The sequence below is a fragment of the Falco cherrug genome, chromosome 11 (assembly GCF_023634085.1).
Source record: "Falco cherrug isolate bFalChe1 chromosome 11, bFalChe1.pri, whole genome shotgun sequence".
NCBI lineage: Eukaryota > Metazoa > Chordata > Aves > Falconiformes > Falconidae > Falco > Falco cherrug.
The window spans coordinates 32,781,635-32,807,508 of NC_073707.1; the positions used below are offsets into that span (position 1 = coordinate 32,781,635).

At 40.7% G+C, this 25,874-nt stretch overlaps 1 protein-coding gene across 2 annotated transcripts in view; it reads right to left on the reverse strand.

The window, feature by feature from the left end:
* Positions 1 to 22,772, reverse strand: part of MME (membrane metalloendopeptidase) — a 48,806-nt gene extending 26,034 nt beyond the window's left edge. Inside the window, exons 1-10 of one of the 2 annotated variants that reach the window (XM_055723944.1) lie at positions 21,596 to 22,772; positions 18,264 to 18,433; positions 16,828 to 16,863; positions 9,947 to 10,108; positions 8,271 to 8,351; positions 7,427 to 7,522; positions 7,203 to 7,321; positions 6,122 to 6,187; positions 2,650 to 2,784; positions 198 to 299 (exon numbers count right to left, since the gene is read on the reverse strand). In XM_055723944.1, the coding sequence (XP_055579919.1) occupies positions 198 to 299; positions 2,650 to 2,784; positions 6,122 to 6,187; positions 7,203 to 7,321; positions 7,427 to 7,522; positions 8,271 to 8,351; positions 9,947 to 10,108; positions 16,828 to 16,863; positions 18,264 to 18,423 (957 nt within the window). In that variant the 5' untranslated portion in view covers positions 18,424 to 18,433; positions 21,596 to 22,772. Of the gene's footprint in view, positions 1 to 197; positions 300 to 2,649; positions 2,785 to 6,121; positions 6,188 to 7,202; positions 7,322 to 7,426; positions 7,523 to 8,270; positions 8,352 to 9,946; positions 10,109 to 16,827; positions 16,864 to 18,263; positions 18,436 to 21,595 lie in introns of those variants that run through there. The other variant, XM_005440149.3, reaches the window with a different exon arrangement.
* Positions 22,773 to 25,874: the final 3,102 nt, after the last annotated feature.

The window sequence follows — 25,874 nt, forward strand, 5'->3', positions numbered from 1 at the left end:
AAGCACAACTTTTAAATATGCTTTGATGTCATCAGATGTTTAGGTAAGCTAGTGTGCACACAAAGTATCCTGTTCAATTTTAAATGTATCTCAGCTCCAGAAAGAGATGTCTTTTTTAAAAAAAGAAGTCAGGCTTCATTGTTTAATCTCATCAGTCATAAATTAGAGGTTAAAATAACAGCTTGTTGATCACTCACCTTATGATTGATTTCCAATGAGAAGTTGTTCTGGAGTTGTGCCAAGGTCATTTTATTGTACAACAAAAGTGGATCATTTCTGTCTTCTGATTTTGTTGTTGCCTATTAAAGTTAATCATGAGAAAATTACTAAGTACATTGAGTCAGTTCACAGGAATTTTGGCAAGTGGAAGTAAAAAGAAAGAAAATGGGTATTGCTGTCTTAATACATTACTGTAAGCTTGGATTAACTGTAAAGTACCTTATGTGTAAATATGGACAGCATTTTATAGATTAAAAAGTATATAAAAGGACAGATTAAACATACTAATTTTCTGATAGTGAAATGGACCTTTACTTTTTGGATTTGTTTTGTGTGAGAAATTAAAATCTTAGGCTGTGCGGGAACACTGACCGGAACATAGCCCCATACCACTCAAAGTGCTGAGTAATCTCTGTTAACAGTAGGTAACACTCAACACAAGAACATGCTGATGATATTCTTGGGATGATGCAAGGTGCAAAATCTTGGGAGAAAGGAATAAAGGAGATGTGCTTCTTGAGTATAAGGCAACCAGTGTGCTGTGGCAGGAATGCTGTGTGAGCATTCTGATTAGGATGCATGTGCTATCCGATACGTTCCTTCTGGAACCACTGTATAGAAAGGGAGTTATAACTCATAACTCAGCCTTAGAATTGATCTAGGCAATGTGGTTTTGCACCAGTGTGTTAAAAATGTGCATACATTAACACCTTAATGGCACAGCTGTATTAGGGCCATTTCTTGCAGATAATGAAAGTGTCCGTGGCAGTGCTTTATGAGGCAAGTGAATCACTGGAGCCTCTCCACAGCAGATGTCAGAGGGAGGTCTCTGGAATTAGGGTAGGGTATGGACAACATACACTGAGAGGAGACAAAACCAGCACATAATGGTAAATGCTCCCTTGGTCTCTGAATACTCTCTTGGGTATCTCTGTGTTCTTTTCCTCAAACACTCGTGTGTCGCTTGCTAGCACGCTACCGTAGGTTTCTGAAGTGCATTCTTGTATCCTCTTTCATACCTTTGTTCTCATGCAGAAGTACCTTGTGTGACAGCATCAGCACTCATTCCCCCCATACTCCACCCCCTTTTAACTTCCTTTTTTTTAAATGGCAGAGACATATGCAGGTACAGTAACGACTACAGAAAAAGTGATCTTGTGATTGATTATAGAGTAATACATGGGAGAACCTACATCACTACTGCCTCGAGTACTCTTAAATGTCTTGCTCAGGAATGAGAATAGTAGATTTTACCCATAACTGTTTTGGAAAATGGTCATGCCAAGTCTGATTTTATCTATCATTTTTTTTTAAAAGATTTACGCTTCCTTTGTCCTACTCTGTTGTGCATTCAGTACTTTTTTTCTGTGATTTCTTTAACAAATTCCCAAGAGCACAAAGGCAGCTTGCTTCCAGTAACATTCAGGCTGGTGCTAAGTTTTCAAAGAGGTTAAAAACTGAGGCAGTAGCAGCTTACCCACTACAAGCTGTACTCTCTACCAGCAGCAACTGCTGTAGAGACATTTCAGTTGTGGTTTCTTTTTGTACTCCCCCTTAAGTCTTCAGTGAATTTCTTCTCTTGTAATAATTTTCCATGTCTGATCTAAGCCCAGAGGTGTGTTTCTCAGGAAAACGTGAAGAAAATCAAAATCAGATGGTTTTAGTTTATACAAATGGGGGGAAAGGTCTTTCTTTGCCAAACACGTGCCTTTACTATCAGTGTAACTTGAAAAATAGCTGAAGCTAAAAAATTTGTATTTAGCTTGTTTTACAGTCCTCCTCAGCTTTGGGTCCTTCTGAAACATTTAGCAATTACAAACCATGCTTTTGCTTATGAATGCTTGACAAAACAATTCCATTTGTTTTTCTCCATGCAAGTTCAAATTCTAGCTATTTCTCCAAGCCATACTTTAATGGAGAACAGTGTTTGATTAAAAATGCATTTGGAACAATCAGCATTGTGGAGCAGCTTGTGCAGGACAAACATTACTTTGTGCTGCTGCATGGCAGGCCAAGGGTTGGGAATCTACTGCTCTGATAACCCAGCAGCCCACGGGGAAAGCAGGACAAAGTGAGAAGAGGCCCAAAAGCATCTCCCAAAACTCATTTTCTGAAACAGACTTAGCAGAAACCAAGTCTGTCTCTCTTGCTCTTTCTTGTCTTGAAGAGCTTCTGTGAACAGCCTAAGATAAAACATTTTGCTATTTGTGAAACAGCTAGCTAACTGAAATATTTGCCCTTGTTTGTTAGAAGGCATGTCTGTCTTATTATGTGTTCCTCTTAGGTGTTCCACACCCCATATATTTTGGGTCAGCCTTTGGGTCAGCTAATAACACTAGCAAGTAACTTAACTCAGTTTACAGTTAGCTTTCTTAGGTATTAAGAAAAAGATTAGTTATTTAAAGGATAACTTTAAAATGTTTTTCTTACATTGGCAATCTCTTTCTCCAGGTCCATAACTCTTCTCATCTGTGCAGCAATCTCATTCTCATTGAAAGAAATATTTCTTTCTTGTAGGATTAGTTTAGCTACAGAAATCATGAAATCAACATAGGCAGAACATGCCTGCAGGAAACAACACAAACATTTTAAAGACAAAACTGGAATTATCACATACTTTAATTATTAAGATTTCACCTTCATTTTTATGAACTACAGTTCTTAATACTTTTCTGACACAGTTTAATAGTAATTTGTTCTGAAATACTGTTATATCATAAATAGAAATTAACTTTGAAAATTCCCTCATGGAAAATTGCTGTATAATTTGTAGCACTGTTCAAAGCTAAACACTCTCAACTACCGCACTGTGTTTTCATTACTTAAAATGAGACATTTGTAATCCACATTTAAACCATCACCCGTGTTTTTTCTAGCTCACTTTAATTACAGCTTCCAAAAATACCACTTCCAAAAAGCAATGTTCCCAGAAACATAAAACCGAGAGAAATGCTGATGGACTGTGTTGAATTAACATTGTGGGAAAATTACTCCCAGAAGCAGTGTACCTCCTCAGTTGCCTCTTGGAACATTTAGAAATCATGTTGCTGTATCTAAACTTAGTATAGCTAGATATACTATAGACAATATAGTACACATATTAAATTTAACATAAAAGAATCCACGAAGGATAAGAATGTAAATATGGAAGTATATTCTCTTAAATGTTCCACTGTCAAATATCTACAGATCTCATTATATTTTATGGAACTGAATATTATTCTAATTCCTCTTTGATAAACCACACTCATTTTTCTATCAACAGAAATGGTCTTTTCAATACACTTTTAAAACGCACATAAAAATACATAATATTAGATTAACTATCTAATAATCTATTTTATGCACAATAGTGTCATCTACTGAAACAGTGATAAAATCTAGAACTAATAGCGTGCATGTAATCAACTTCATTGACAGAAATATGTTGATGAGTTCAGCTCCTAAGGCAGTAGGATGAACCCCTTTAATGAATGCTACATTGATACAGCCATTCTGATAACTACCTTCCTTGCCATCCACCTCTTGTCAGACTCCCCTCCCTACCAACAACGCTGCGCTAGAACAGGCTGCGTGCCCTGGAAGACCCTGAGCAGCTCATGAAAGGTACTGACAGCAGACTTCAAAAAGACAGGTGGCTCACAGCATCTTGAAGGACTGAATTCTCCCCATTATTTTTAATTCAAATAGATTATTTTACCAGAAAGAGAAAAGCCAATGAAACCACTGACTACTACAAATCATGAAAGGGAGCACATACCAAGCCTGCAAATACCATTTTAAAATATCTAAATACAATTTATAAAAATTCAATACAGACATTACCCCAAACCAGTAAGTCAACAGAGCTCTTCAGGTACCAATCAATGGACTTTAATTTTGGCCTAAAGTGCAGATCATTTTATGGTCAGGTAGCAAAGTCAGTCAGCTAATTTCAGATGGACTGTATAAATACTCTCGGATCTTTCAGTGGGAACTTCAACATCAGAATAACTCCTATATAAGCAGAGGAGTCACACATCTTACAAGAGAAAAAAAGATTTTAAAACTATCTTGTTCACAGATTCCACTTAAGTCCTGACAAAGGCGGAGGTTGAAGGGCAGGAGGCAGGTATCTTGGCTGTTAGGTACAGCTCAAAGAGTAGAGTGACACGGCAGGAAACAGAGCCAGGAAAAGGCTGCTATCGGAGTGCAGGGATTGAAAGGAAGAACAGCTCTTGCTCAAAGTATTCACGCTTGTAAGAGTATTATGAATCTGCCTTTCAGTGATAAATCTCTGGTTTTTTTTAAAATACTTCCCCCTCTACTTTCAGCAGTGGGAAGTAGTACAATACTTTAAGGTAGGTCAGAGATTAGAAGGGGAATTGCCTTTCAGTGCTGCAGTCAATGTAATACAAGGAAAGGAGCAAATTCTGATACATGAGCCAGCTCCTAAAGGCCGAAACACATGATAATAATGTAACCGAACAGTTAATATGGTAATGACTGTCTTTACTAGCATATGATCTGTAATTAAATGTCATCAGTACTAGAGTAGTAACTGTAAGCAAAATACCTACAAACCCAAAATGTTTTCATTGCTTCTGCATTTAATTACACAGAAGAAAACTGGCTAATTAAGCATTACTGTGATAGCAATTTCATCTATATGACTTCAGCAAATACACATACTTCAGCTCTCAAGGACTTAAAGCACATCCAAGATTAGCAAGGAGGGATACTCAGCATCAGTGCTAACAACTTAATGAAAATGCATATGACTAATAACTAAACATGAATTAAAGAAGACCACATAAGATTTTAGGTATCTGAAACAATTTCTGTGGTATCACATACTTCAGCTGCTGCATTTTCATTCAGCAGTTGACTTAGGGGACAGTGATCTTTCCAGATCTTTCATTCAGAAAACTGTCTTTGGTCCCGAATGTTTCTTTTTTTCTTTCTAAGCCTATTAGGGATATGACTAGTCCACCTGGACTCCACCGACACCTGCAGCACTTGCTAACTGACGCCAGTCGATCATAGTTCAGAAACGGCATCCTTTTAGTAGTGACACAAGGGTGAGCCATAAGCGCTTATATTCTATCTTAGTACAACTCTGACAGTTATGAGTACTTCTTGATTCAGCTAAGAAGCCTGGCAGAAGCTGTGTAACGAAGCTAAATTGTTTCATGTTTATTTCCTTCCAAGAGGTCCTAAAAAGTTAAGTAGCTGTTCCTCTTCTGACTTGCATAATCATACAGAAATTGTGTGGGAAAGCAACTCCTTTTCTTCCACATATGTTCAGTGATTACGAGAGGAATGGAAGAGAAGGGAGGGGGACACAGGAAGAAAGACAGGTTGGGATGTCCAGGGTGTAGTGATGCCAGAGGAATGTGCAGTCTTTTCACCCAGTGCAGAGACGATTGGTACATACTGGCACCTGGAGCCTAGACAAAAAACCTATGGCTCCTAGTGCTGCTAGGAAGATTAAACTAGGTCACTAACATTGATGGCACAATATTGTAACACCTCATCTTCAGGACACTCGTTACGCTCCCTCCCATTCTTAGCTAACTTATTTCTACTTGCCCTTAATCTCATTTCCCTGTATCATCTTCATATATCTTTCAGCTCTCTTGCCTTCTTGCACACTTACCCCCATTAGAACTTCTTTCTCGTCTGTTACACATGCTAGTCTCACCTGCAGATCAACCTTGCTTAAATACTTGTCGTCATTACCTTTCTATTCCAGTTTCCCCAATTCTCCCATTGATGTTTCCCAGGCACAGTGTTGGAATCTCTTTGGGGAAGGACTGTTCCCGCTCTTTGCCTATCCCCGCCTCTTGAGAATATGTCTGCCTTGAAAATATATGGCTAAAACTTCTAAAAGGTAGTCATTGATCTGTCAGCATTGTCTTACCTCTTTGTATGCACCAGTGCAGTCATAGTAGTCACGAGAAGGCAGGCCAAGCCCAGGCTGATCAATCTATGAATTCAAATAAAAATTAAAAAAGTGCTTAAGGACAAAATGGCATAGCATTGTACTATTCTTTTGTCAATTACAGGTCACTGATGCTTCACGCTTGCCAAATTATCTTCTGGCCAAAGGGGAGTGTCTCTCTCATACTGTTGCCCACTTTTAATTCTTTTCACTCCCCTTATACTTTTTGTCCTTCTTTCCAGTCTTTTTTTTTTCCTGTTGCTCAACAAAGCATGCTACACATAACCAGTGTGAAAACAGTGGATTTAAAGGAGAAAAACAGTCTATGGATAAGCAAGGTATTTACTGCACCTTTGAAATTCATACATGCAAAGTAGTCAAGGATCTATCTACCCACCGACAAGAAAGATTAGACTTGCAACTGTTGCATCTCATGAGTAGCTGGTGAAGATTCACCATAGGTAATACTGTCTTCCTCTGGATTTTCCATTTTCAGAGATCATCTTACATTTACAAGCAGGGCACTCTCAACATACTCCTTATCCAAACGTCCTCAGCCACTTTCATATCTGCCAGCTGACTGCAGTTCCCATTAGTACCTAAGGAATCTGACTACCTTGTAAAACACAACCCCTTTTGTGGGCTTTCTGCCACTGGGAGCATGGCCCAGGTTATCAGTGGCAGAGCTTTCTGCCTGCAGTACATGGTAAGGAAATACTGTTTACTTATTTGCTTGCATGCATATATAAGTAGATCATGTCTGTCTTCTGTCCAGCGTACACATAAATTGTGTCTGTATGTCTATATACATCTCCATTGTCTCATCTCACTGAGAATAACAGGATATGAGTGCACAGAATAAATATCCAAACTTTGAGAACTAACTGTGAAACTGACAATTTACATTTGAAAACTACATAGATTCACAAATTAATCTACAACTTACTCTGGTAAATTTCACATCACTAATGCTTCTCCTGGTTAACATTTGTGTCTGTGCTTCTAGTTATTCTGTTGCACTTTTATGATCAACAAGGCGATGCCACCCAGGGAGACTTACATGAATGATATGTGCTGTGGAATTTTTATCATCTGTGCCAACAAAAAAATTAATAAGGACCTTTTTTCCATATCTGGAGTTCAGCTGTGCAATAGCTGTCTCAGCTGTCCAAGTAGTACCTAAGCAAATGAAAGGTATACTCAGCCTCTATTTTTGGTGAGCAATGAAAAGTACAATAATATAGACATTTTAACTGAAAAGGAAATAAACACAGATTATCTTACCATAGGAAGAATCCCAGTTAGTTGTTGCTACAGGCCAGTCAGATACATTTGGTAACAAACTAATTAAAGGCCCTCCACCTCTGCTATCAATGGTAGCTTTTGGAAAAAAAATAAAGTGAGTTACCATGAGATTTTAAAACACAAATATTATACTATTATAATGAGTTCAGAATAATGATGCTGAGAAGAATGTTTTCACCATCACCACAATAGGACTATGCTCTGATGTATGATTGTGCTTTAACATTTAATTTCAAAAACGTTTCAGTCATGACTGCAAACAGCATATACAAATCCTTGCATCCTTGACACTGAAGAACTATTGTATTTTCACTCTGCAGATAGCTTGAAATACTAGTTTTGAGAATTATTAATAACATTATAGAAACTATAAAAACGTGATTTAGGAAGCGCTGCTAACTATTTTACTGCTTCTCACTCTGGTGGCAGCATCTAGCTCAAATTCTTGAAATAAATTATCTCCCTGTCCTAGAAGGCTGGTATGCCTGTTGTTTTTCACCTCATGCCTGATAATTTCTACAAAAGAAGTTAACTCACAATTAACTGAAGGGATTTGAGTTTAAATTTCTGCAGCAAACTGGTAACTGAAGAGTAATATAATAATCTCACCTAAAATACCAAAGCTGGTAAAACAGGAGATACAATACTAATTTTACTATTGACATTCTTATTTGACTCTATAGAATAGATACATTTTAGTTTTCACAAAGGATTTCTGAAAAAATTATGCACAGAATCTAGGAGAATATAGGTATAGCTGACTGTGAAGGTGGGGTTCTCTGGATGATATATATCCCATATGCAATAAATTCAGGAGACTTACTTTCATTTATGCATGATCTATACAGAGTTTTTGCCTTCTGCACTGCTATGATATCATTACTTCTTGGTGTGGCAAGGACATCTGAAACACACAGATAGCAAATATATCTTAATATCTGATCTTTATTGGAAAGACATTGAAGGAACCATAGTGGATAGCATCCTGAGGAGCAGAGGGTGGGCGATAAGTACTCGCCATCCATCTCAAATTCCAGGGAAGCTTTGCCTTTCAAAAGCTGAGGGGAAAAAGCTCTGGAGTTTATACGGCTTGGAATTACACCAGTCTGTGCTGATATGTTGGACATAAAGTCGTCCAGTAGATACTCTGTGGATGACCCCTGGTGAAATACAAATGCTCTGACTTTTCAGGGACAGTTTTTAGGTGACCAAATTGTGTACAAAGAGAATTGCTGTCAGGGCCCTAGGTGTACCAGCAAGCTCTAAATGTACTGAGCAGCCTGTAACCATCGTTTCCTGTAATCCTAATCTGCAGCCTCGTCACTGCAGCCAGGAGTTTAGCTGTTTGCATTCAAGGTCTGCGTTGGTACAGTGCAGCTGTGTGACCGTGGTTCATACTTCTGTGAAAACAGCTGCACTGTAAGAAAGAGCCATGAGAAACCTCATCTGGTGCCTCCACTTGTGCACTCTATGCTTGCTGGCTCCGGAGCAGCAGTCCCGGTCAGGCCCTTGCCCATGGTCCTTGCCCATGCTCTTGCAGGTACGCTGGACCTGGCCTTTTCCCTTGCTGAGCCTGACCTTGCCAGGCTGACTTGCCTGCAGACCCACTGCTTAACTGACTATGGACTTGCCTGGTGATCGTGGCATTGTTGGCTGAACCTGGTCCCTGCTACTGGACCTGCTCTGCTCTTCTGGTTTGGGTCCCATAGGACTGATGCCCTTGTCTGTGAGGCCTCTGTCCCTGCCTGCCTCGAGTCACCTTGAGCTCCTGGTTCACCTTTCCTTATGGGGCAGCCAACTCTTGCCACTACTTTACAGCTACTCCAGTTACTACTCTACAATTGCTTTGCTCCACAGAAACTGAAGTCTAAGGAACACCATGGCACCCATAAACTACAAAATTGGCAAAATCAGAAGATGCGCAAAGTGAAAAAACAGATATTCAGGCTGGAGAGAGTGATTTGGAGAATGTTTCATGAGTATAAAATGACTTCTCTGATTCTGTTATTTCCATATGAAAAAGGGGAATATGGACAATTTGACACTATTCCATTTCGTGGGAAAAGGAGTATTTCTAAGTTTACGATTGACTAGTTAGAAAATTGCTTGCCTGCTCTTTGGAATACAGATATGCAGGACATAGTGCTGCCAGAGAGCAACTTCCAGCGTTTCAGCTGACCTGGACACAGGCAGACCTTCTTCTTCACCTAGCTTGGCTGCTACTGTAATGATATGGATTTCAGTTGTTATAATGTGCAGATGAGCACACAGAGTCCAGATACCAGAAAGGTCAGGACTAGTCAGCTCCACTCCGGTGTCAGACACAACAGCATAACTTCCACAGCATTCTCCAAGCAAACAGCTTGTGGTAGATTTGTCCTGAACCTAACACAAAGAAACTGAAATATTTGGTAGCGTTTTAAGCTTTGCTAGACAACCATATCTTATTAGGGTATAAGAAGAAACTTTATATAGTCTACAAACATAAACCCCACTGACCTTTTAAAACAACTTCTAGTTCATCTCTTAAAATGTCAAAGTTACTATAACGGGAGCTGGTTTCTGGAATGACGTTCCTCTTAAGCCATCCTCCACAGGCATATTGGTAGAAATCATTACAAGGTTCTGCAGTGGTGTCCATGTTCTCAAGGATTCGGGCTGCTGTAATACGAGACAAATCAAGGTCAAGTCTTTAGAGGAAATAAATGCATACACTTGTTTTCTCTGAAGAGGGAAGTAATAAATCTATTTCCTTTATCTTAGAATAGGCTTAAGCCTACTTGCATGTTCTAGACCAAACAAAATTACTAGCAAGTGAACAACGAATTACTGTGCCTTTGCTGCCCATAACATCTATTTCTCTGTTGCTTATTTACTGATGGGTAAACAGACTAATGTTCCTACTCCCTGTGAGTGGTTGCTCAGTTTTAAATAAAAACTAAGATGTTTCATTTACTGACTTACACTTCTTTGTATTGAAATGTGGTAAAAAAAAGAAATTAAAAGTACAAGCACATCAAAGGTTAAGTATCCACTGTAATGTAATTTAAGTAATTAAGTATGATGTAGGGTCAGCTGAATCCAATCTATTTCAATGAAAGAATGATTTTGTTGTACCATTTAAGTTTGAGTCAGGGAAGTTCTCCTATTAATGCTTTCCTGAATCTACACTGATTTTCTTCTGGAATTGCTACTGCCTCTTGCTATCCTTATTGACCTTCCTGAAGTGGCTTGTCAAAGACTAACCGGTCACTGACTGATCGTGACATGGGATTCACTAGTGAAATCTTACTACTTCATGACAGTTTCCCAACCGGTGTTTACCAACCTTCTGTGTTTTTTCTTTTTTGTATTCCTCTTCCACCTAGACTGCTTTTACCACTAGCATGCTAGCACAAAGTCTCTCATAGAAAGGAGAGATGCTAGGAATCAAGCAAGGACTAGCGATACCTCTGAATTCCCCGGAATAATGAATATCCTTTCAGACATTATTTTTAGTAAATGGTGAGGCTTGTGTTTTCAAGTGTTCATTCCTCCCATGTGGGTAAGTCAAATATTTACAGTTATTTCTCCACTATTTTCAATATTTTCCATGTCTCTTTTGCTGGTGGAAATGAGAAGTGGATAGACGGAGTATAGTATTTATGTTGATTTGCCTCTCCCCGTTTTTCTTGAGATCTTCAGTTGGCTTATGAGTGTTACATTTTAGGCCAACATCTGATGGTTTTACGATGTTCCAGTGCTTGGCAGATGGAAAAGGCCATGAACACATGCGATTTCAATTTTGGACTGCTTAAGTAGCATAAAAATCACTGCAGAAATAGGTACAATACCTAGCACCCAATTCTTTTCCTTCTTAAGTCAATTGCAGACTGACTTCAATTTGAAAGGATACAGCATCATGCCAACAGCCAGAGATTGGGAAATTCAGTCATGCTTTTACCAAGTTTGGCATTTGCTTTGTACCCGTTCTTGAGAAAGTCAATCATCCAGTCCTACTGTCCGGTCTATTACAGCAAGGAATGTCCCCCCTGCCAGTAAACTTGGACAACTGGCAACGGGCACATACAGAAATAAGAAAAAATGCTGGAATGGGTTGGCAGGCAAGTTTCACAGAGAAATCTTCTGACACCAAGAAAAGATGGCCCTCATCCACTGTCTTGTCACTTTTGCAAAAAAAAACCAAAACCCAAACAACAAAACCCAACAAAAATCCACATCTTCCATAAATTTGAGAAATTATTACCAGTCTATGTAATATCAAATCTTGCTTTAACTATGGAACCAGGTTGCTAGTCTGTTTGTTGCTAGCATCTGTTTAATCTTCCTTGCCTGCTACTGTCACACAAAAATAATCATCTATCATAACTTTTCTGCTGTAAAGTCCAGGCTAGCCAATATTAGCTCATCAAGTTTTACCAAAACTAGAAGTTCAGATACTGCAAACAGAAAGAGCTCAGTCACAGAAACTGTAGTTTTCACTTAGGGCTTCATGCAAAATACAGGTATTAAGTATTTTCCTGAAGAATACTCTCCTCAAGGTTGTAATTTGCATCTGAACCCCAGGATAACCATTCCTTATTTGGCTGATACCATGGATATGAAATGTGATTTTGTTATCAACCAAGCCTAGAAGCATAATGACACATGAATTGCCCTGTCAAAGGCAGTGGGACCAATTAGGCTGCACAGAATCCCAAGTTATGCTCTAAGTTATTAATAAATTGATACTTGTGCTGGAAGTTTTATATTAAGTTCATGGCTGTACATCCCGAGACATTTTTGCTGTGGAAATAAGAAGTGTGAGACTGATGGATATTTTTTATTTTAATTCTAATACAGGTTAATTTGTACATATACGAATACAGATAATACATGGTACACTTTTTATTAGTCCTCAGTATTGCTTTGATGAACCAGTGTTTGGGTTTGTTCCTGTTCTCACTTGTTTATTCCATTTCCTAACTGTCACTGAAGAACAGCCTTACCTCAATTACTTTTAATGATTAATTTTATTGTAGTACTTCTGATTACCAATTGTTGTTTTAATAGCTTACAAATAAAGTAATATAAGCTGACATAACAATCAGTGACCTGGGGAGGATATAGGAGAATCACAATATGCTTACCTAGGTGAAAATTATATGAGAGAGATCAAAATTCCCCATTCTCATCAGCCTGTGCTGTCTGAGCTCGGGAAAATCAGCAGAGAGTATGCCAGCTTATTCAAAAAACTGCTCAAATATACAAATTACATGGTAACTTTATGTGCTACACTGCAATGGATTTCACAAACCTTGATAACATTATTATGCAGTTACTGTTATTTTACCCACATCGAATTTTCATTACGTTTTTTCTTCTGGTCATTTATTTGAAGCTTTTCTATTAAACATACTATAAATCCTGTCAGCATCTTCACTTTATTCTTTTTCAGTGGCTTGTACCTATGGCAAAATTTTGAAATTAACTGCAAAAAAACTGTCATAGTATTGGTGAGTTCCTGTGTAAGGCATTACCGTTTCACTTAAAGTCTACTCCTAATTATATTTCTTGAAAGATCACAATAAATTTTCCAAAGTTAAGAGTTCTTGCTTTCTGTCTTTATCTATCTGCCTAACTTTTCCTATGTGTTATCCTACATGGTCTGGAAGAAGCAGCCAAATTAAAAAGGGAACTTTTATGAAATTCTGATTTGAAGCAATATTAAACTTGTAGGTTAATCCCAGCAAGATTACTGTTAAACAGCAATAATACAGTTTATTTCTCTGATTTAAGCACTTTACATTTTTTAAATATTATTTTTTACTAAATTATACAAATCTGACAAACTCTTTGAACTATTTTTAAAGCTCTTGGAGCCCTGAGAAGCAAATTCCAGCTAACCATTCTGTGGTCCTGATTCAGTGTGTTCTGCTTCCGGAGCCAAGAACTCACTCTAGCGACCCCCTAATCAAACAAGTCTTCTGGGTGATTATGTCCTTACCAACACTTGCTTCCCCTTTTCATATTCTGACTTCATTTCATTTAATGGCCATTTAAGTGTGGAGAAGGCTCAACACTTCTATAGCAATTTCTACCTTAAATGCATTATACCACAGTGGGACATGGAAATCCTGCCTCAGTTAGTAAATAACAGTTTTAAATCCAAACTGGCCATTTCCTTCCCAACTTTGCTTTGAGCTACCCATTCTAAATCACTTACAGACAGATGCAGTGTGTGGAACTGACAGTTCTGTAAGGGCTAGCACATCCACACTTCTGGGGGGGGGCGGAGCTCCCTGACCCTAACTGCTTCCTGCATGGCAGGGCTTCATGGAGACAGCAGTTGTAACAGACCATGCACATTTTTAGCTGCTGCTGGTAACTGACCCTTGCTATGCAGAAACACATACTAATGCTACAGATAATATGGTCAGAAGTAAGTGTTGCAGTTTGACATAATTGCTTTTGCATCTGTTTAGATCTTATTTGAAGTACAGCCCCACAGCTAAAACTTAATTACAAACACTATAACTTAATGGGCTGCACTGGTTGCCTCCCAGGACTCTTACAGTATGGTATGTAAATACCAAGTATTAACACCTGCTAAAATACAAAAGCTACTTTTTGCCTGGTTGTAAATTGTATGTCTTCCGGGCTGGAGTGTGCAGTTCTTGCACATGTAGTAGCAGTTACTCACAAGAGCAGTTCCCCTGTCTGCAGTGGGTCAGTTTCCATGTCCTATATAGGGGCAGCAGAATGTGGCTTACAGAAAAGCTCTGTGATACAGAACTCATTTTCCTGCCAGTAGAAAACATTTTCATAGAATACATTTATAGCATTGCCCTGGCATTTTACATGTTTTGGGACTGAATTCTCACAATTTCTTTAGGATGTATTCTTTTAATGTTTGAAATAGGCAATTTGTAGAACATGGAGCAGATGATAGTGAATAAATGAAAGAAATGTGTGAATAAAATAAAGTTGTATTTAATAAAAAGTGAAAAGAGATTATGACATTGGAACCACACTGTACCTTTCTAATTTGGGCACCTTTTAGTCTGTTTACCCTTTTTTCTCATTTTATATTTTGTGATTTTCTCTGTTGAACCGAGACAATCTATATTTTTTTAAATACTCCTTCTTCACCCTGTTATGTAATTTTGTAAGCCTGCTGTTTTCCCATTAATGTCTTTACTGTAATCCTTTCACAATTTTACTTCTGTATTGAGAATATAACATTCAGTAAGAATGTTTAATTATTCCCTTAAGTATTTGTGTCCTGTTAAATGTTCTACCAGAAGCATAAAAAAGTGAAACTATTCTGCTTAATTCATTTAGCCACTTCTTGCTAGATCTTCAGTTTACATTATGCCTCATTTCTCCAAACCTTCTACTGCTTTTCTTTTTGAGTTCATTTGCCATTACAGGGTCTATCTGAACTTCTTTTAAAAAGGGATGCTTATTTAGCTGAAAATGAGCATCCTCAGAGATTAAAAAAAAATAAAAATCAAGTAAGATGAGTAATTAGATCATTTTTACAAACCACAGCATGAGCTTTCATGGTGGCAGAAAAACACCTTGGAAGTGTAACTAAAAGACAGTGATGACCATGTGAAATAACTCCTGTAAGATACCTAGGCTGTGCTGATGACAATGTGCAGTTATTGAGAAAACAGACTGCCTTGGGGCTTCACCAGTGGATGGCTCCAGCAGGACTAAAGTGTGGGAGCAACTACCCTAGCCACCTTGGCTACTGTCTAAGATGAGCCCTAAAACAAGTAGTCCCATGGCAGTAAGAAAACCAATAAACTGACCTTTCTCCACTGTTTCTGGCATGTATGCAAGTCTAAATGGGGACTATGAATCAAAAACTTTTGGAACCTCTCCATGGGTGCTGTATACCTCACAATCCTTAACAACTGTACTTAAATTGCATACACTTTGCTTGCAAGCATATACATTTTTCTTGTATGTTGATTGTCAAATCATTTTTGATTCCTCACCACCTTTTCTGTGTCTCCTACTGACATACTGGGTGTCTTGCTTCTCCTAGGGCTGTCTTTTAACTTCCAGAGGGGCCAGTCATGATGTACAGAATCTACATAGAAGTTACGAGTTCCACCTTATATGAAGATAACAGCTATTAAAATGTTTATGATGCTGTTCAATGGGAGGTTACCAAGGCTGAACAAAAAGCAAGATGTTTGCTTGGTAAGCTGAGAGGTCACAGTGTAGGTGCTGGGAAACGACCCATGTTCTGAGCTTGTGTTTTAGGTTTCTTGCCACCTTCTGTGGCTTGGCCACAGCCTTCATGAACTGTGTGGCCCAGTTATTCTACAGGGGTGGAAAAAGCAAAAGAGGAATGCCTGCCAGAAAGGAACACCAAGAGAGTGACTTCAGGGGTCACACCCTCAGAAGCCTCCCAGAAAAACACATAATCAAAAGAGCCCTGTTACAGGGGGTATACAGATATGACAAGGTGGTTACACATTGGCAATGTAGGCCTCTCCTCCTGACGTGGAGAAGACTGCTGCAAGGGCATGAAGAACTGTCAACTGTTTGACCATGGAAGATGGCATGAAAGGAGAAAACAGGGCAGAGCTGGCATAGAGTCGCTTTGAAATGTATGTTGGCACATACGTGAGAGAGAGAGGCTGCTTCCAAGCCTAGGATAAGTCTGTATTAATGAGGCGGAGGTAGTGTTATAAAAAGAACAGGGACATGTAGAAGTAAATCGGGAAAAAAAGGGAAACCAGCATTAATTGATCTGGAGGAGAAAACAGAAAGAAGGAACTATAGGCGAGAAAGGGAAAGCATGGATAAACTACCACTTCCTAGAAGAGTATATATAATATGGAATTCAGTATTTCTCTGATGCATTTTAGTAGCCTTCTAGTAGAGTTCAGGATGTAAATTAAGAATGTTTATACAGTTGCTATTAAAGGATGAATTTAGCTTGTCAGACTATAAAATTCTGATTTTTTTTTAACATGAAGATTAATATTGCATCTTCTCAAACAGTAACATGGCAGCTACCAACGATCAAGACTTTCTTTTAATGCACCTTCTTTAGAGACATAGCCTCGGCTTGAGTTCTGACTTGGAGATGGGTGTGGGGAAGAGCCATCTTCTGATTGACTTAAAGCATTTTCTGAAGCTGGAGGCATTCTTTGGAGAGTCTTAAGTCTTAAACTAGCCAGACCCTGATCACTTTGTAAGATCTGACATAACAAGATTTTACATTTGTAGAACTATGCTAAGAAAATTATTCGGGGTAGCAGATCCCAAGCCTTAATGTGCCGTACATGTCTGCAGTTAGATGGGGACATTACATGGTGGTAATTATGTTTAAAAATACATAAATTAATTTAGAAGGTATATATTTTCATTCTTACCTGATTTTATACAGTCTGATGTTTTGCAAACCCCATCTAAAAGAGAGTAAAATCATAATTCTTTACTGAATGTCAATACAATAAAGCCTACTGTAAATATTATTTTTATTGACAGTCACTTCAGAATTGCATTTAATTGCAGTGTACAGTAAGATAAAGATGAATGGACATCTTACACTCAGTAAGTGAATATTTATAAGATCAGACTCTAAAAATACCATGATCTTCATCCTTTTAGGGTCATTCAGTGCTAGTCACTCATCATATGGAATTTTTGTAGTCATCAGAGGAAAATGTCCTGTCAATCAGAGGTGGTCAAAATATTATTTTTGTAACAAAGAAGAAACTTAGAGAAAAATAGCACATGGACTGAGTGAGGACAGTTGCAAAGTCAGTTTAAATTTAGCAATACCTTACAATGGCAAGAAGATTTTGGAGGAATTACACAAAAATGCTGAGACATTCACTCTGAAGTCTTCCAAACAAAACAAAAGCTGCAGGAACATCAAAATGTTTCCTTTTGAGACTTAGAAATAAAACATTTTTTAGCTTTTCATTTCAGGATGGCATTTTTCCATTCCATAACTGAACTAGACTATAATAAAAAAAGTTTAAACAAAATTAAGTACTTTAAAATGAAACAAAACATTTCATTTCCAATATATGGAAACATTCTCGTTTGACCCCAAATGGAAATTCTAGTTTCTCTGTATTATTTTTTCCAAAAATTATCAGAGTATTTATTTTCAAATATTTTGGTATGGCTGCTGAATCACAAAACCTCTTAGTATGACTACACTCAAAGAGGCTTTGCTGCAAGAGCCTGTAAAAGCAGAAAATAGGGGTTTCATACATATATAGGAATATGGAGGAAACACTGCAGTTTGGTTTTCTTCGGCAGGGTTGTATTTCGTAGACATTTTTGCTTACTGAAGCATTAATTGCAAACAGAGGTATTGCTAAGTTAGAAAAAGCAGTTGTTTTGTGTTTACCACAAGGTTGTATGAACAAATGAACGTATAGAGTCCTTGTTGGAAATAAGCAGTTTTGTGTCAGTGTCCAGCAAGAATTAAGTGTGGATGCAGCTTTACATTTCATAAATTGTGTCAGGCTGTCTAGTGACATACATACGAAATATGCTTATGATGTGGCAGTTATTCATCATCTAATTTTACACACTGGGTAAGGTACAATTTTCTATTATCAGGCAAATAATTCTGATCTGACTGCATTTTATTTTTATAATGGTTTATGTAAGCATTGCTATATACACCATGCAACACAGTCTTTTCTAATACAACATTTTAATATAATGTAACTTCTTTTTTTTTACTAACATCTAGATTCCATTTATTACAATTTTTTTTCATAATTTCTTAAAATACTTCCATATCCCTATGTATTTGTACACTGAAAGACAGTTAACGTGTACTCACCATCATATGTTGCATAAAGAACTATCACTGTGATTGCTACAATGGCTAGCAGAGTCACTACAACAGCTAGCCCTATTTCCAGGGCACTCCATCGCAGTTTCTTCTTTGGTTTTGGAGTATTCATTTCAGTTATATCCATCTGGCTTTCCGACTTGCCCATAACCCAGCGTCTGAAAAGTAAAAGGGAAAATTCATTGGAGGACTTACACCAAGTCATAGGTCTTGAAACTGGCTCCTCAACTGCACAGCAACAAAGATGTTTTCTAGGTGAGTTTTCAAATAATTTATAACACTACTAGAATGTCAGTCATGAAGTTAAAAATTCTTTCCCCCTCTCACACGTCTGCGCACACACACACACAAGTATGAACCATTCACCACTTGTCATTTACAGAGAAAAGTTACTTTCCTTCACATGAAGAGCCCACCAAACAGAAAAGGAAAGCCGAGAAACCAAACCCTGTTTTAAAAACGTACGCGTGTGGTTTAATCTTGTACGATGGTACAGGAGTTCATAAGAGGGCAAAATGCAAGTCTCCCTGCTTGAATAAATATTAACTTTATCTGCCAATTACTTATCTAATGACAAAGGTCAAAATATGCCATTGTGCTTCACTGTCATTCCTTAAAATATTATGCAAGTAACTCTTGACTACAGCTTTACAGGTGACTCTAGGGAAAAAGAAAATAATTCAGGCTCTGCTGGGAGCCTATCAAATTCACACTGAAGATAGTGAGTCTTCAGAGTAATTTTTTATAGAAGTGTGACCGAGCCTCTCTTTTGAGTTAGAACACTGTAAACTAGGAGCATCTATACACATATATGCAAAACTGGTGGGAGTGTGAATGGACTCACACTCACTCACGCAACGTGGATGTGATTTTAAGATTGTATTTCTGTTACTCTGTAGAGGCAACCTGGCCACCTTTTGCAGTACTCAGTCCTTTGCTGTCTCTTCATCTTCTCCCACTTACTTAGGGCCCTATTTTCCTCTGCTGACAGAGATTTGAATTCCTATACATACAGCAATGTATTTCTCAGTATTTCACAATGAAAACTCAACAGTTTCTATTTACAACATTTCCTGGGGATCTTTGCGTTGACAGATGAGAGTACACACCCTTTCCATTCAATGGGGAAGAATACGAGAATTCCACTGGGATAAATAATGTAAACACCTACATTCACCAGACTACTCACAAGGAGGTCAAGCAGTGGTGCAGCTCAGGGCATTCAAGTCCTTTAGTACTCATTACACCCTTTCCCCCCCTACTCTCTGGAAGTCGGTGTAGCAGCAGTAAGGGAACCCTTCTTAGTTTCTGCATCCATTCAAGTAAAAAACTTGAACTTTAATTAAACTGGTTTAGCTGTATTGCTGGTTTGTATTCATCTGTGTCTCCTCAAGCTGCTACAATCTTTCAGACAACCAGTCTTTGCTTTCCATCTGGAACTTCTGTTTCTGCCTGATTCACATTCCTTAGTTTCCAATAATTTCTTCCTCTCTTTGATGTCCACCTCACCTAGAATGCTAGCTCTGCCAACTGCAAAAACATGCCACTAAAGCGTGTATGCTTATTAATAAAGATGTCAAATAAATCAGTATTAACAGACTTCAGTAAACAGAGATTTTGTGTTCCACGAGTTTACACAATAACTCTCAGTGGATCCCTAGACGCTGTCTCGATAACACTGTTTCTCTAGACGAATGAGAGAAGATTTTATTTGTGTCTCATCTCCCTTTTTGTCACTACTCCCTGGACATCAAAATGCATGAAGCGACTGGCAGTGCCAGAATCACATGCCTTCTGTGGCTCAGGAGGCTGGAATCCTGCAAGGTCTGCCCAGCCCCTGCCTTTCCAGACTTACAGGGATCATTACAACAGTTTTCATGTTACTCACAAGTTGCTATTTTTCTCTGAAGAGTGGGTTTTTGGTCAAATTAGCAAGTGGTTTCTGAGACACAGGACTGAAATCCCACAGAACCATGCAAAAGAGCTACATAGAGAAATTTGCTCTGCATTAACTGTGAGCTATGAATTTATAGGTAATAAAAAAGCAAAGTAACCATTATATCCTTCTTCCTTACTATGACTTTCAGTCATACTAAACAGCGAAAGATGTTACTTATATTGACTAAATGCTGACTGGTCCCCAGAATCCTCTGAATGTGTGAAGCCTAATATAAGAAATGATGCTTATCTTCTGACTCTGATGGTGGTTTTAGAGCACTGAAAACAGTTTATTAGAGCAGCAAAAAATGCTGCACCTTTCATGTTCCTTACAAATATGTTCCTTACAGTCAGCTAAGTTTTTCCAAGTGAGCTAATCTTTCTGTTCCTGCAGGATTGTTCCTCACATTTAAAGGCATCCCACTGACAAATTTTTACTTCAGTTATTTAAAACTTATCCCCTCTGCATTAAAGAACACCAGGTAAAAGCTGCCTTATGTGCTAAGCGCAAGCACAGCAAAACTGTAAGAATAATTTAAGCAGACAGAAGCCTAGGTATTATGCATTTCTCCTCTGGTTTCTGTGGTCCCCGCTACGCCTGCTAAAGCTGAGATACAGCAGAGAGCTGATACTATGTTGACCCATCCTGGTCTAGGTGGTAGAGAGAGTTACTGCATTAGCTTATCTTCTTGGGATGTGTACGTTAAAGCGGACTTGCGGCTTGCTCGGTGCTCAGCGCAGTCCCTACAGAAAACGCAGCACGCCACAGGCACGCTTCCCTTTGCTGAATAACTTGTGTGGCGCCTACTGTGCGGATGAGCTACCCCCGGCACGGCAGAAGCAGGAGGCCAGCGGCAGGGCCGGCTCGGCAGCGCCACGGCCAACGGCGCCAGCCCGCCCCGTCCCCGGGCTGCCCCTCTCCCCGCTGCCGCCCGCCGGCAGCCCCGGGCGCGGGCTCCCGCTCCGCTGGGTGGCGCCGCGGGCCCGGCGGGCCGGGGCCGCCCCGGGCGGGGAGGGGCCGCCGGGCCGGGGCCGCCGCGGGCTGCAGCCGGCCGGGCGCTCGGCTCCCGCCGCAGCTGAGGAGCGCACGCCGGTTCAGCCCCGCCCGGGACGCCTCGGCGTCCCGGGGCTCGGGGCGCTGCCCGAAGAGACGCGCCCCGCGTCCGGAGCCCGGCCCGAGCCGCAGCCCGGCCGCGACCGCACGCCGCCCCGGGACCCGAGCGCCCGGCGCCCCGAGCGCGCACGCTGGGGAGGGTTCTAACCTGGGGGCGGTGGGAATCCCCGCCGGACGGCCGGGGCATGGAGCCGCGCGGGGACCCGTCCGCCCGCCCGTCCCGCCGCCGCGCCCGCCCCGCTCCCCCAGCCCCGCTCCCCGTACTCACCGGCTGGCGCTCGGAGGGGTCCGGCCCCGGGGCCGCCAAACGCATCCCCGAGCAGCGCCGGGCGGAGGCGGCGCGGGGCGCCCCGAGCCGGCGGGGCAGCGCCCGCGGGTCCCGGGGGAAGGCGGCGCGCAGGCTTAGGCTGGGGGGGCGCCGGGCGGCCGCCGGCGGGGCTCAGCGCCCGGCCCGCCCGCGGGCAGCAGCAGGGGCGCGGGGCGCCGGCATCGCCGGGACATCAAAGCCCAGGGCGCTCCGCGCTCCCCGCGCCGGCTGCCGGCCGCTGCCGCCGCAGAGCGAAGCTGCTGGCAATCAAAGGAGCCCTTGTTTGCGGGCTGCCGGACGAGCAGTTCTCCGGGTGACCTGAAGGCTCCTTCCTCCTTGCGATCATAAAAATGCGATGGGGCAGGAAACAAACAAGCCCCCCCACCCCGACAGCCACAAACCACGCTCTTCACCTCGCGAAGTCTCCCCGAGCGCTTAGGTAGAGGAGGGAGAAGGAGGCGCCGCCCGGGAGACAGGCGGTGCGAAGCAGCGCAGTGTCCGGGGTAGCTGCTCCATTCCCGGCCGGGACCGCGGGCTCGGGAGGCCACCCCTGCCTGCCGCGCTGCTGCGCAGGGCGGTGGAAGGCACCGAGGCCGCACGCAAAGCGACAGCTGAGCAGCAGCCTGCACCTGCCTCCTTTCTCTGGCTTTTCATTTCTTTCCCGTCAGTTCAAGAGAAGGAAAGAGATGATGCACAGGGCAGGTTAGCGGCTGCATGTCTGCAACGCTTGGTGCCTGTTTCCATGCAGACTCATTGCCTTTGTCAAATTAATGCAGTCACATACACTCTGCAAGATCCTGTATCCTCATTCACTGAGTGATTTCTTCTCAGGAGGGAGACAGCTGTGACTTCTTGCACGGAGAGGCAGCTCCAAGCTCTGTCATAAGACTTCCCAGCCAACCAAACATCAAAAGATATTTCTTTCCTTCTTCCCAAGTTTCATTTTTACTAACAAATTGGCAAACATCAGAAGAAACAATATGAGTTGCTGTCATTCCTCTCTCTCAAACCAGGTATCACACTCACTTTTGCTGCCTTCCTAAAAGCACCTTTATTACCTCTGAGGCAGAAATGGCAGCTGAAATTTCTGAAATCTTTTATGACCAGCTACACATGCTAAAATGTCTGCTGCTTGAGAGGGGCAACCTTCCTCCTTCTCTAAGAAAAGTGGAAACTGAATACTGACTTCTTTATGAAACTGCACAGCAAATGATCTGCAGAGCAGATGCAATGAAGAGGGGAGGCTGATAAGGTATTAACAGAGCATTAGCTGTAAAAATGAGGCACTTCTACAAAATAAGCATCTGAAGAAGGAACAAGAACAAATAGGGGTTTATTCCCCAAAGAGAAAAGGCAATAGAAGTACCAAAAATAGGCAAGAAAAACATTTCAAAAAGTCTAGAGAACAAAAATACTTCATTCTCTTACAGGCAGGAGCAGGGAAAATGCTGATTATATCCTTTCCAGAATCAGTGTTCACATTAATAGAAATATCTCACTTTCAACCTTTCCTACATTGATTCTTCCAGAGTTCCATTCTGGTTACGGGAATAAGCCATCTGTTCCTGCAGGTCAGTCGTGACATTACCTGGTACCTTAAAGACACTCTGATGCAAACAATAGAAAACCCCACCAAGCAAGGTGATAGAGGAATCGTTAAAAATACATGTGGTTTTGTAACTAGATGCCTATTGTACAGCCTTAACTACAATGAAGCTTGAATAGGAGAGGGTGATGCCTGTGCGTGAACAGACTGAAGTGGCAAAAAAGGACTTGTTTCAAAATTTGTTGGTGAACCAAAAAAGTGTAACTGCCTAATTCAACACAAAGAGAGAGAGAAAAAGGGAGAAACCTGACTGGAAATCTGTAAATAGTCTGAAGAGGGCTAACATACCCAACAGGCAATGTGAGAGCTACTGCTCTTGTACAACTTTATGGTTGGAAATAGGGGTTTGACATTTTTATATACACAGGCTGCAAGAGGTGTGATCTGTGAGTCAAATGCTGAGATTCCTGTTTGGACCTTACTTAGGGAAAGCTCCCATCAAGTCAATAGTGTAATATGCTGCCTAAGAATAAGCAAAGACCTATTATCAATGCTCCTGTGGACAATCAGAGAAGCAAGGTTTGTAGCAGGAGACAACAGTGAGGTGGGGGTCAGTTGCTTTTCCCAAGTTACAAGCAACAGGAAAAGACGAAATGGCCTCAAATTGTGCCAGGGGAGGTTTAGATTGGGTATTAGGAAACAATTCTTCACCAAAAGGGTGGTCAAGCATTGGAACAGGCTGCCCAAGGAGGTATTTAGCAGACATGTAGAGGTGGAACTTAGGGAAAACACGGTTTAGTGATGGGCTTGGCAGTGCTGGGTTAACAGTTGGACTTAATGATCTTCCGGGTCTTTTCCAACCGAAATGATTCTATAATTAGGCCCATGCTATAGCTGGAATGCTCTGTGGTCAGCACAGCCCCACCGCTGCCACAGGATGGCTGTCCTGCTGCCTGCTGCTCACAGCTCTCAGCCCACGGGGAGGTGTGACGGGGACGCGGTGCTGTTCTGCTACCCAGCCCAGCGCACCTCAGCTGAACAGAGGGTTTCAGTAGGTCCTATACACATGAAGTTCATTCTTTCACTGACCCTCAGGTTCCACATATGAACAACTTCTACACATTCCTAGGTGAGATCAATAGTGTATTTGGTCATTTTTATGTCCTGTATTTTTAGGGATAATAAGAGACCTATAGCTTCATTTCGTTAATTGGAAATGCCCTAGAGATTGCTAAGGTGTACACCCAATGCCAACATGAACCAAAAAGCAGATTACAGCTTGTACTGATTCCTGTCAAACACTTAAGTATTTGCTGTCCTTTTATTCACCTTATTCACCTTCATCTTTCTAGTACTGTAATTTCACAACGCTGAGATAAGAAACAAAAAAGTAAACCAGCAACATAAGGTTCAGCCCAGAACTGAAAAAAAATAATGAAACCCTCGCATTTAGAGATTGGAATAAATAGGCCGTCCTTACAATCTTCTCAAGTTGTCTTACACTCAAGTAATCTTACTACTTTCAGTGAGAAAAGACAGCAGGATTAAGAGTTTGCAGGTTCATCCTTCGGGGGTGCGTGTAATGGGATCTGGCACTACCACCAATAATACTCTGGACTTCTTATGGACAACGACAAGGTTGAAACAAATACATGGTAAATTTATAGAACCAAATAAAACTCGGCATGTGATTTACAGAGTCAGATAATGAAAAAGGAGTTAATGAAAGAGCACATTGTCCTTAAATCAGTATCCTTGAAAAATAAAGGTTTCTGTTCAATACTAATTTGAGAGGAGACAGGACTACTGTTTCTTAAAAATCAGTGGCCTGGGAAGTATGCTTCTGCAAAAACTGTGCCCACAGATAGTTTGGAACAACATATAAAAATGGATGCACTGCCCAGTCTTCAGAAAAACTAAACTGCGTCACAATAGCTCAACTGAAATTCTTCATCAAGTGAAGGAAAGCCAGTTACTCATTCTGTTTTCTCCAGTTAGTCCAAACTGACAACAGTAAGACCTTATTCTCAATATGGTCTCTGGATGACATTTAGGAAATCAGGAGTCATGTACGTTACTATGAAACAATGTTGATGATACTTGCATTTCCTTTTGGGAAAGCTCACTTTCTCAAGGTAGCAAAGTCAACGTTCAAGAAACAAACAGCTGCCAACATTAACCCTGCTTGTGTGATTTTGACTGCCCATCTTAATCCTACCAATGTCTTCTCCCTGTTAAGCCCTATGTCATAGGCAGAAGAAGAAAATGGAAAATCGCCTGCCTTTCCTCCTTGGCCCTGTGCACATTCGGTGCGGTTGGATTGTGAGAGAGTTTCGATCATAGTATCTAACACACTGTTTACTCATTTGTGGGTTTTTTTCCTCAGTAGGTTTATAATGAATCCAAGTCCGGGTAATTTCTTATTCAGGAAAGTAAACAACCTAGGTCTCAAAATACTTGCTTCAGTGCCTAAATTATTCAGGTCTATTTGTATTGTATTACAAAGCTTTGTTTTTGTTAGTCAACAGTCTTCATAGTGTAACTGATTTGCAGGTGTTTGCAAGCCTGATAAAATGCTTGGCTGAAAAGCTGCATTTTCCTTTTTTTTTTTTTTTCCCCCCCGGCTGTTTTGGAGCTTGCCTAAATGCCACACACAATGCTTCAGTTAACACTGGCTAACAGGCTTTCTGGGGT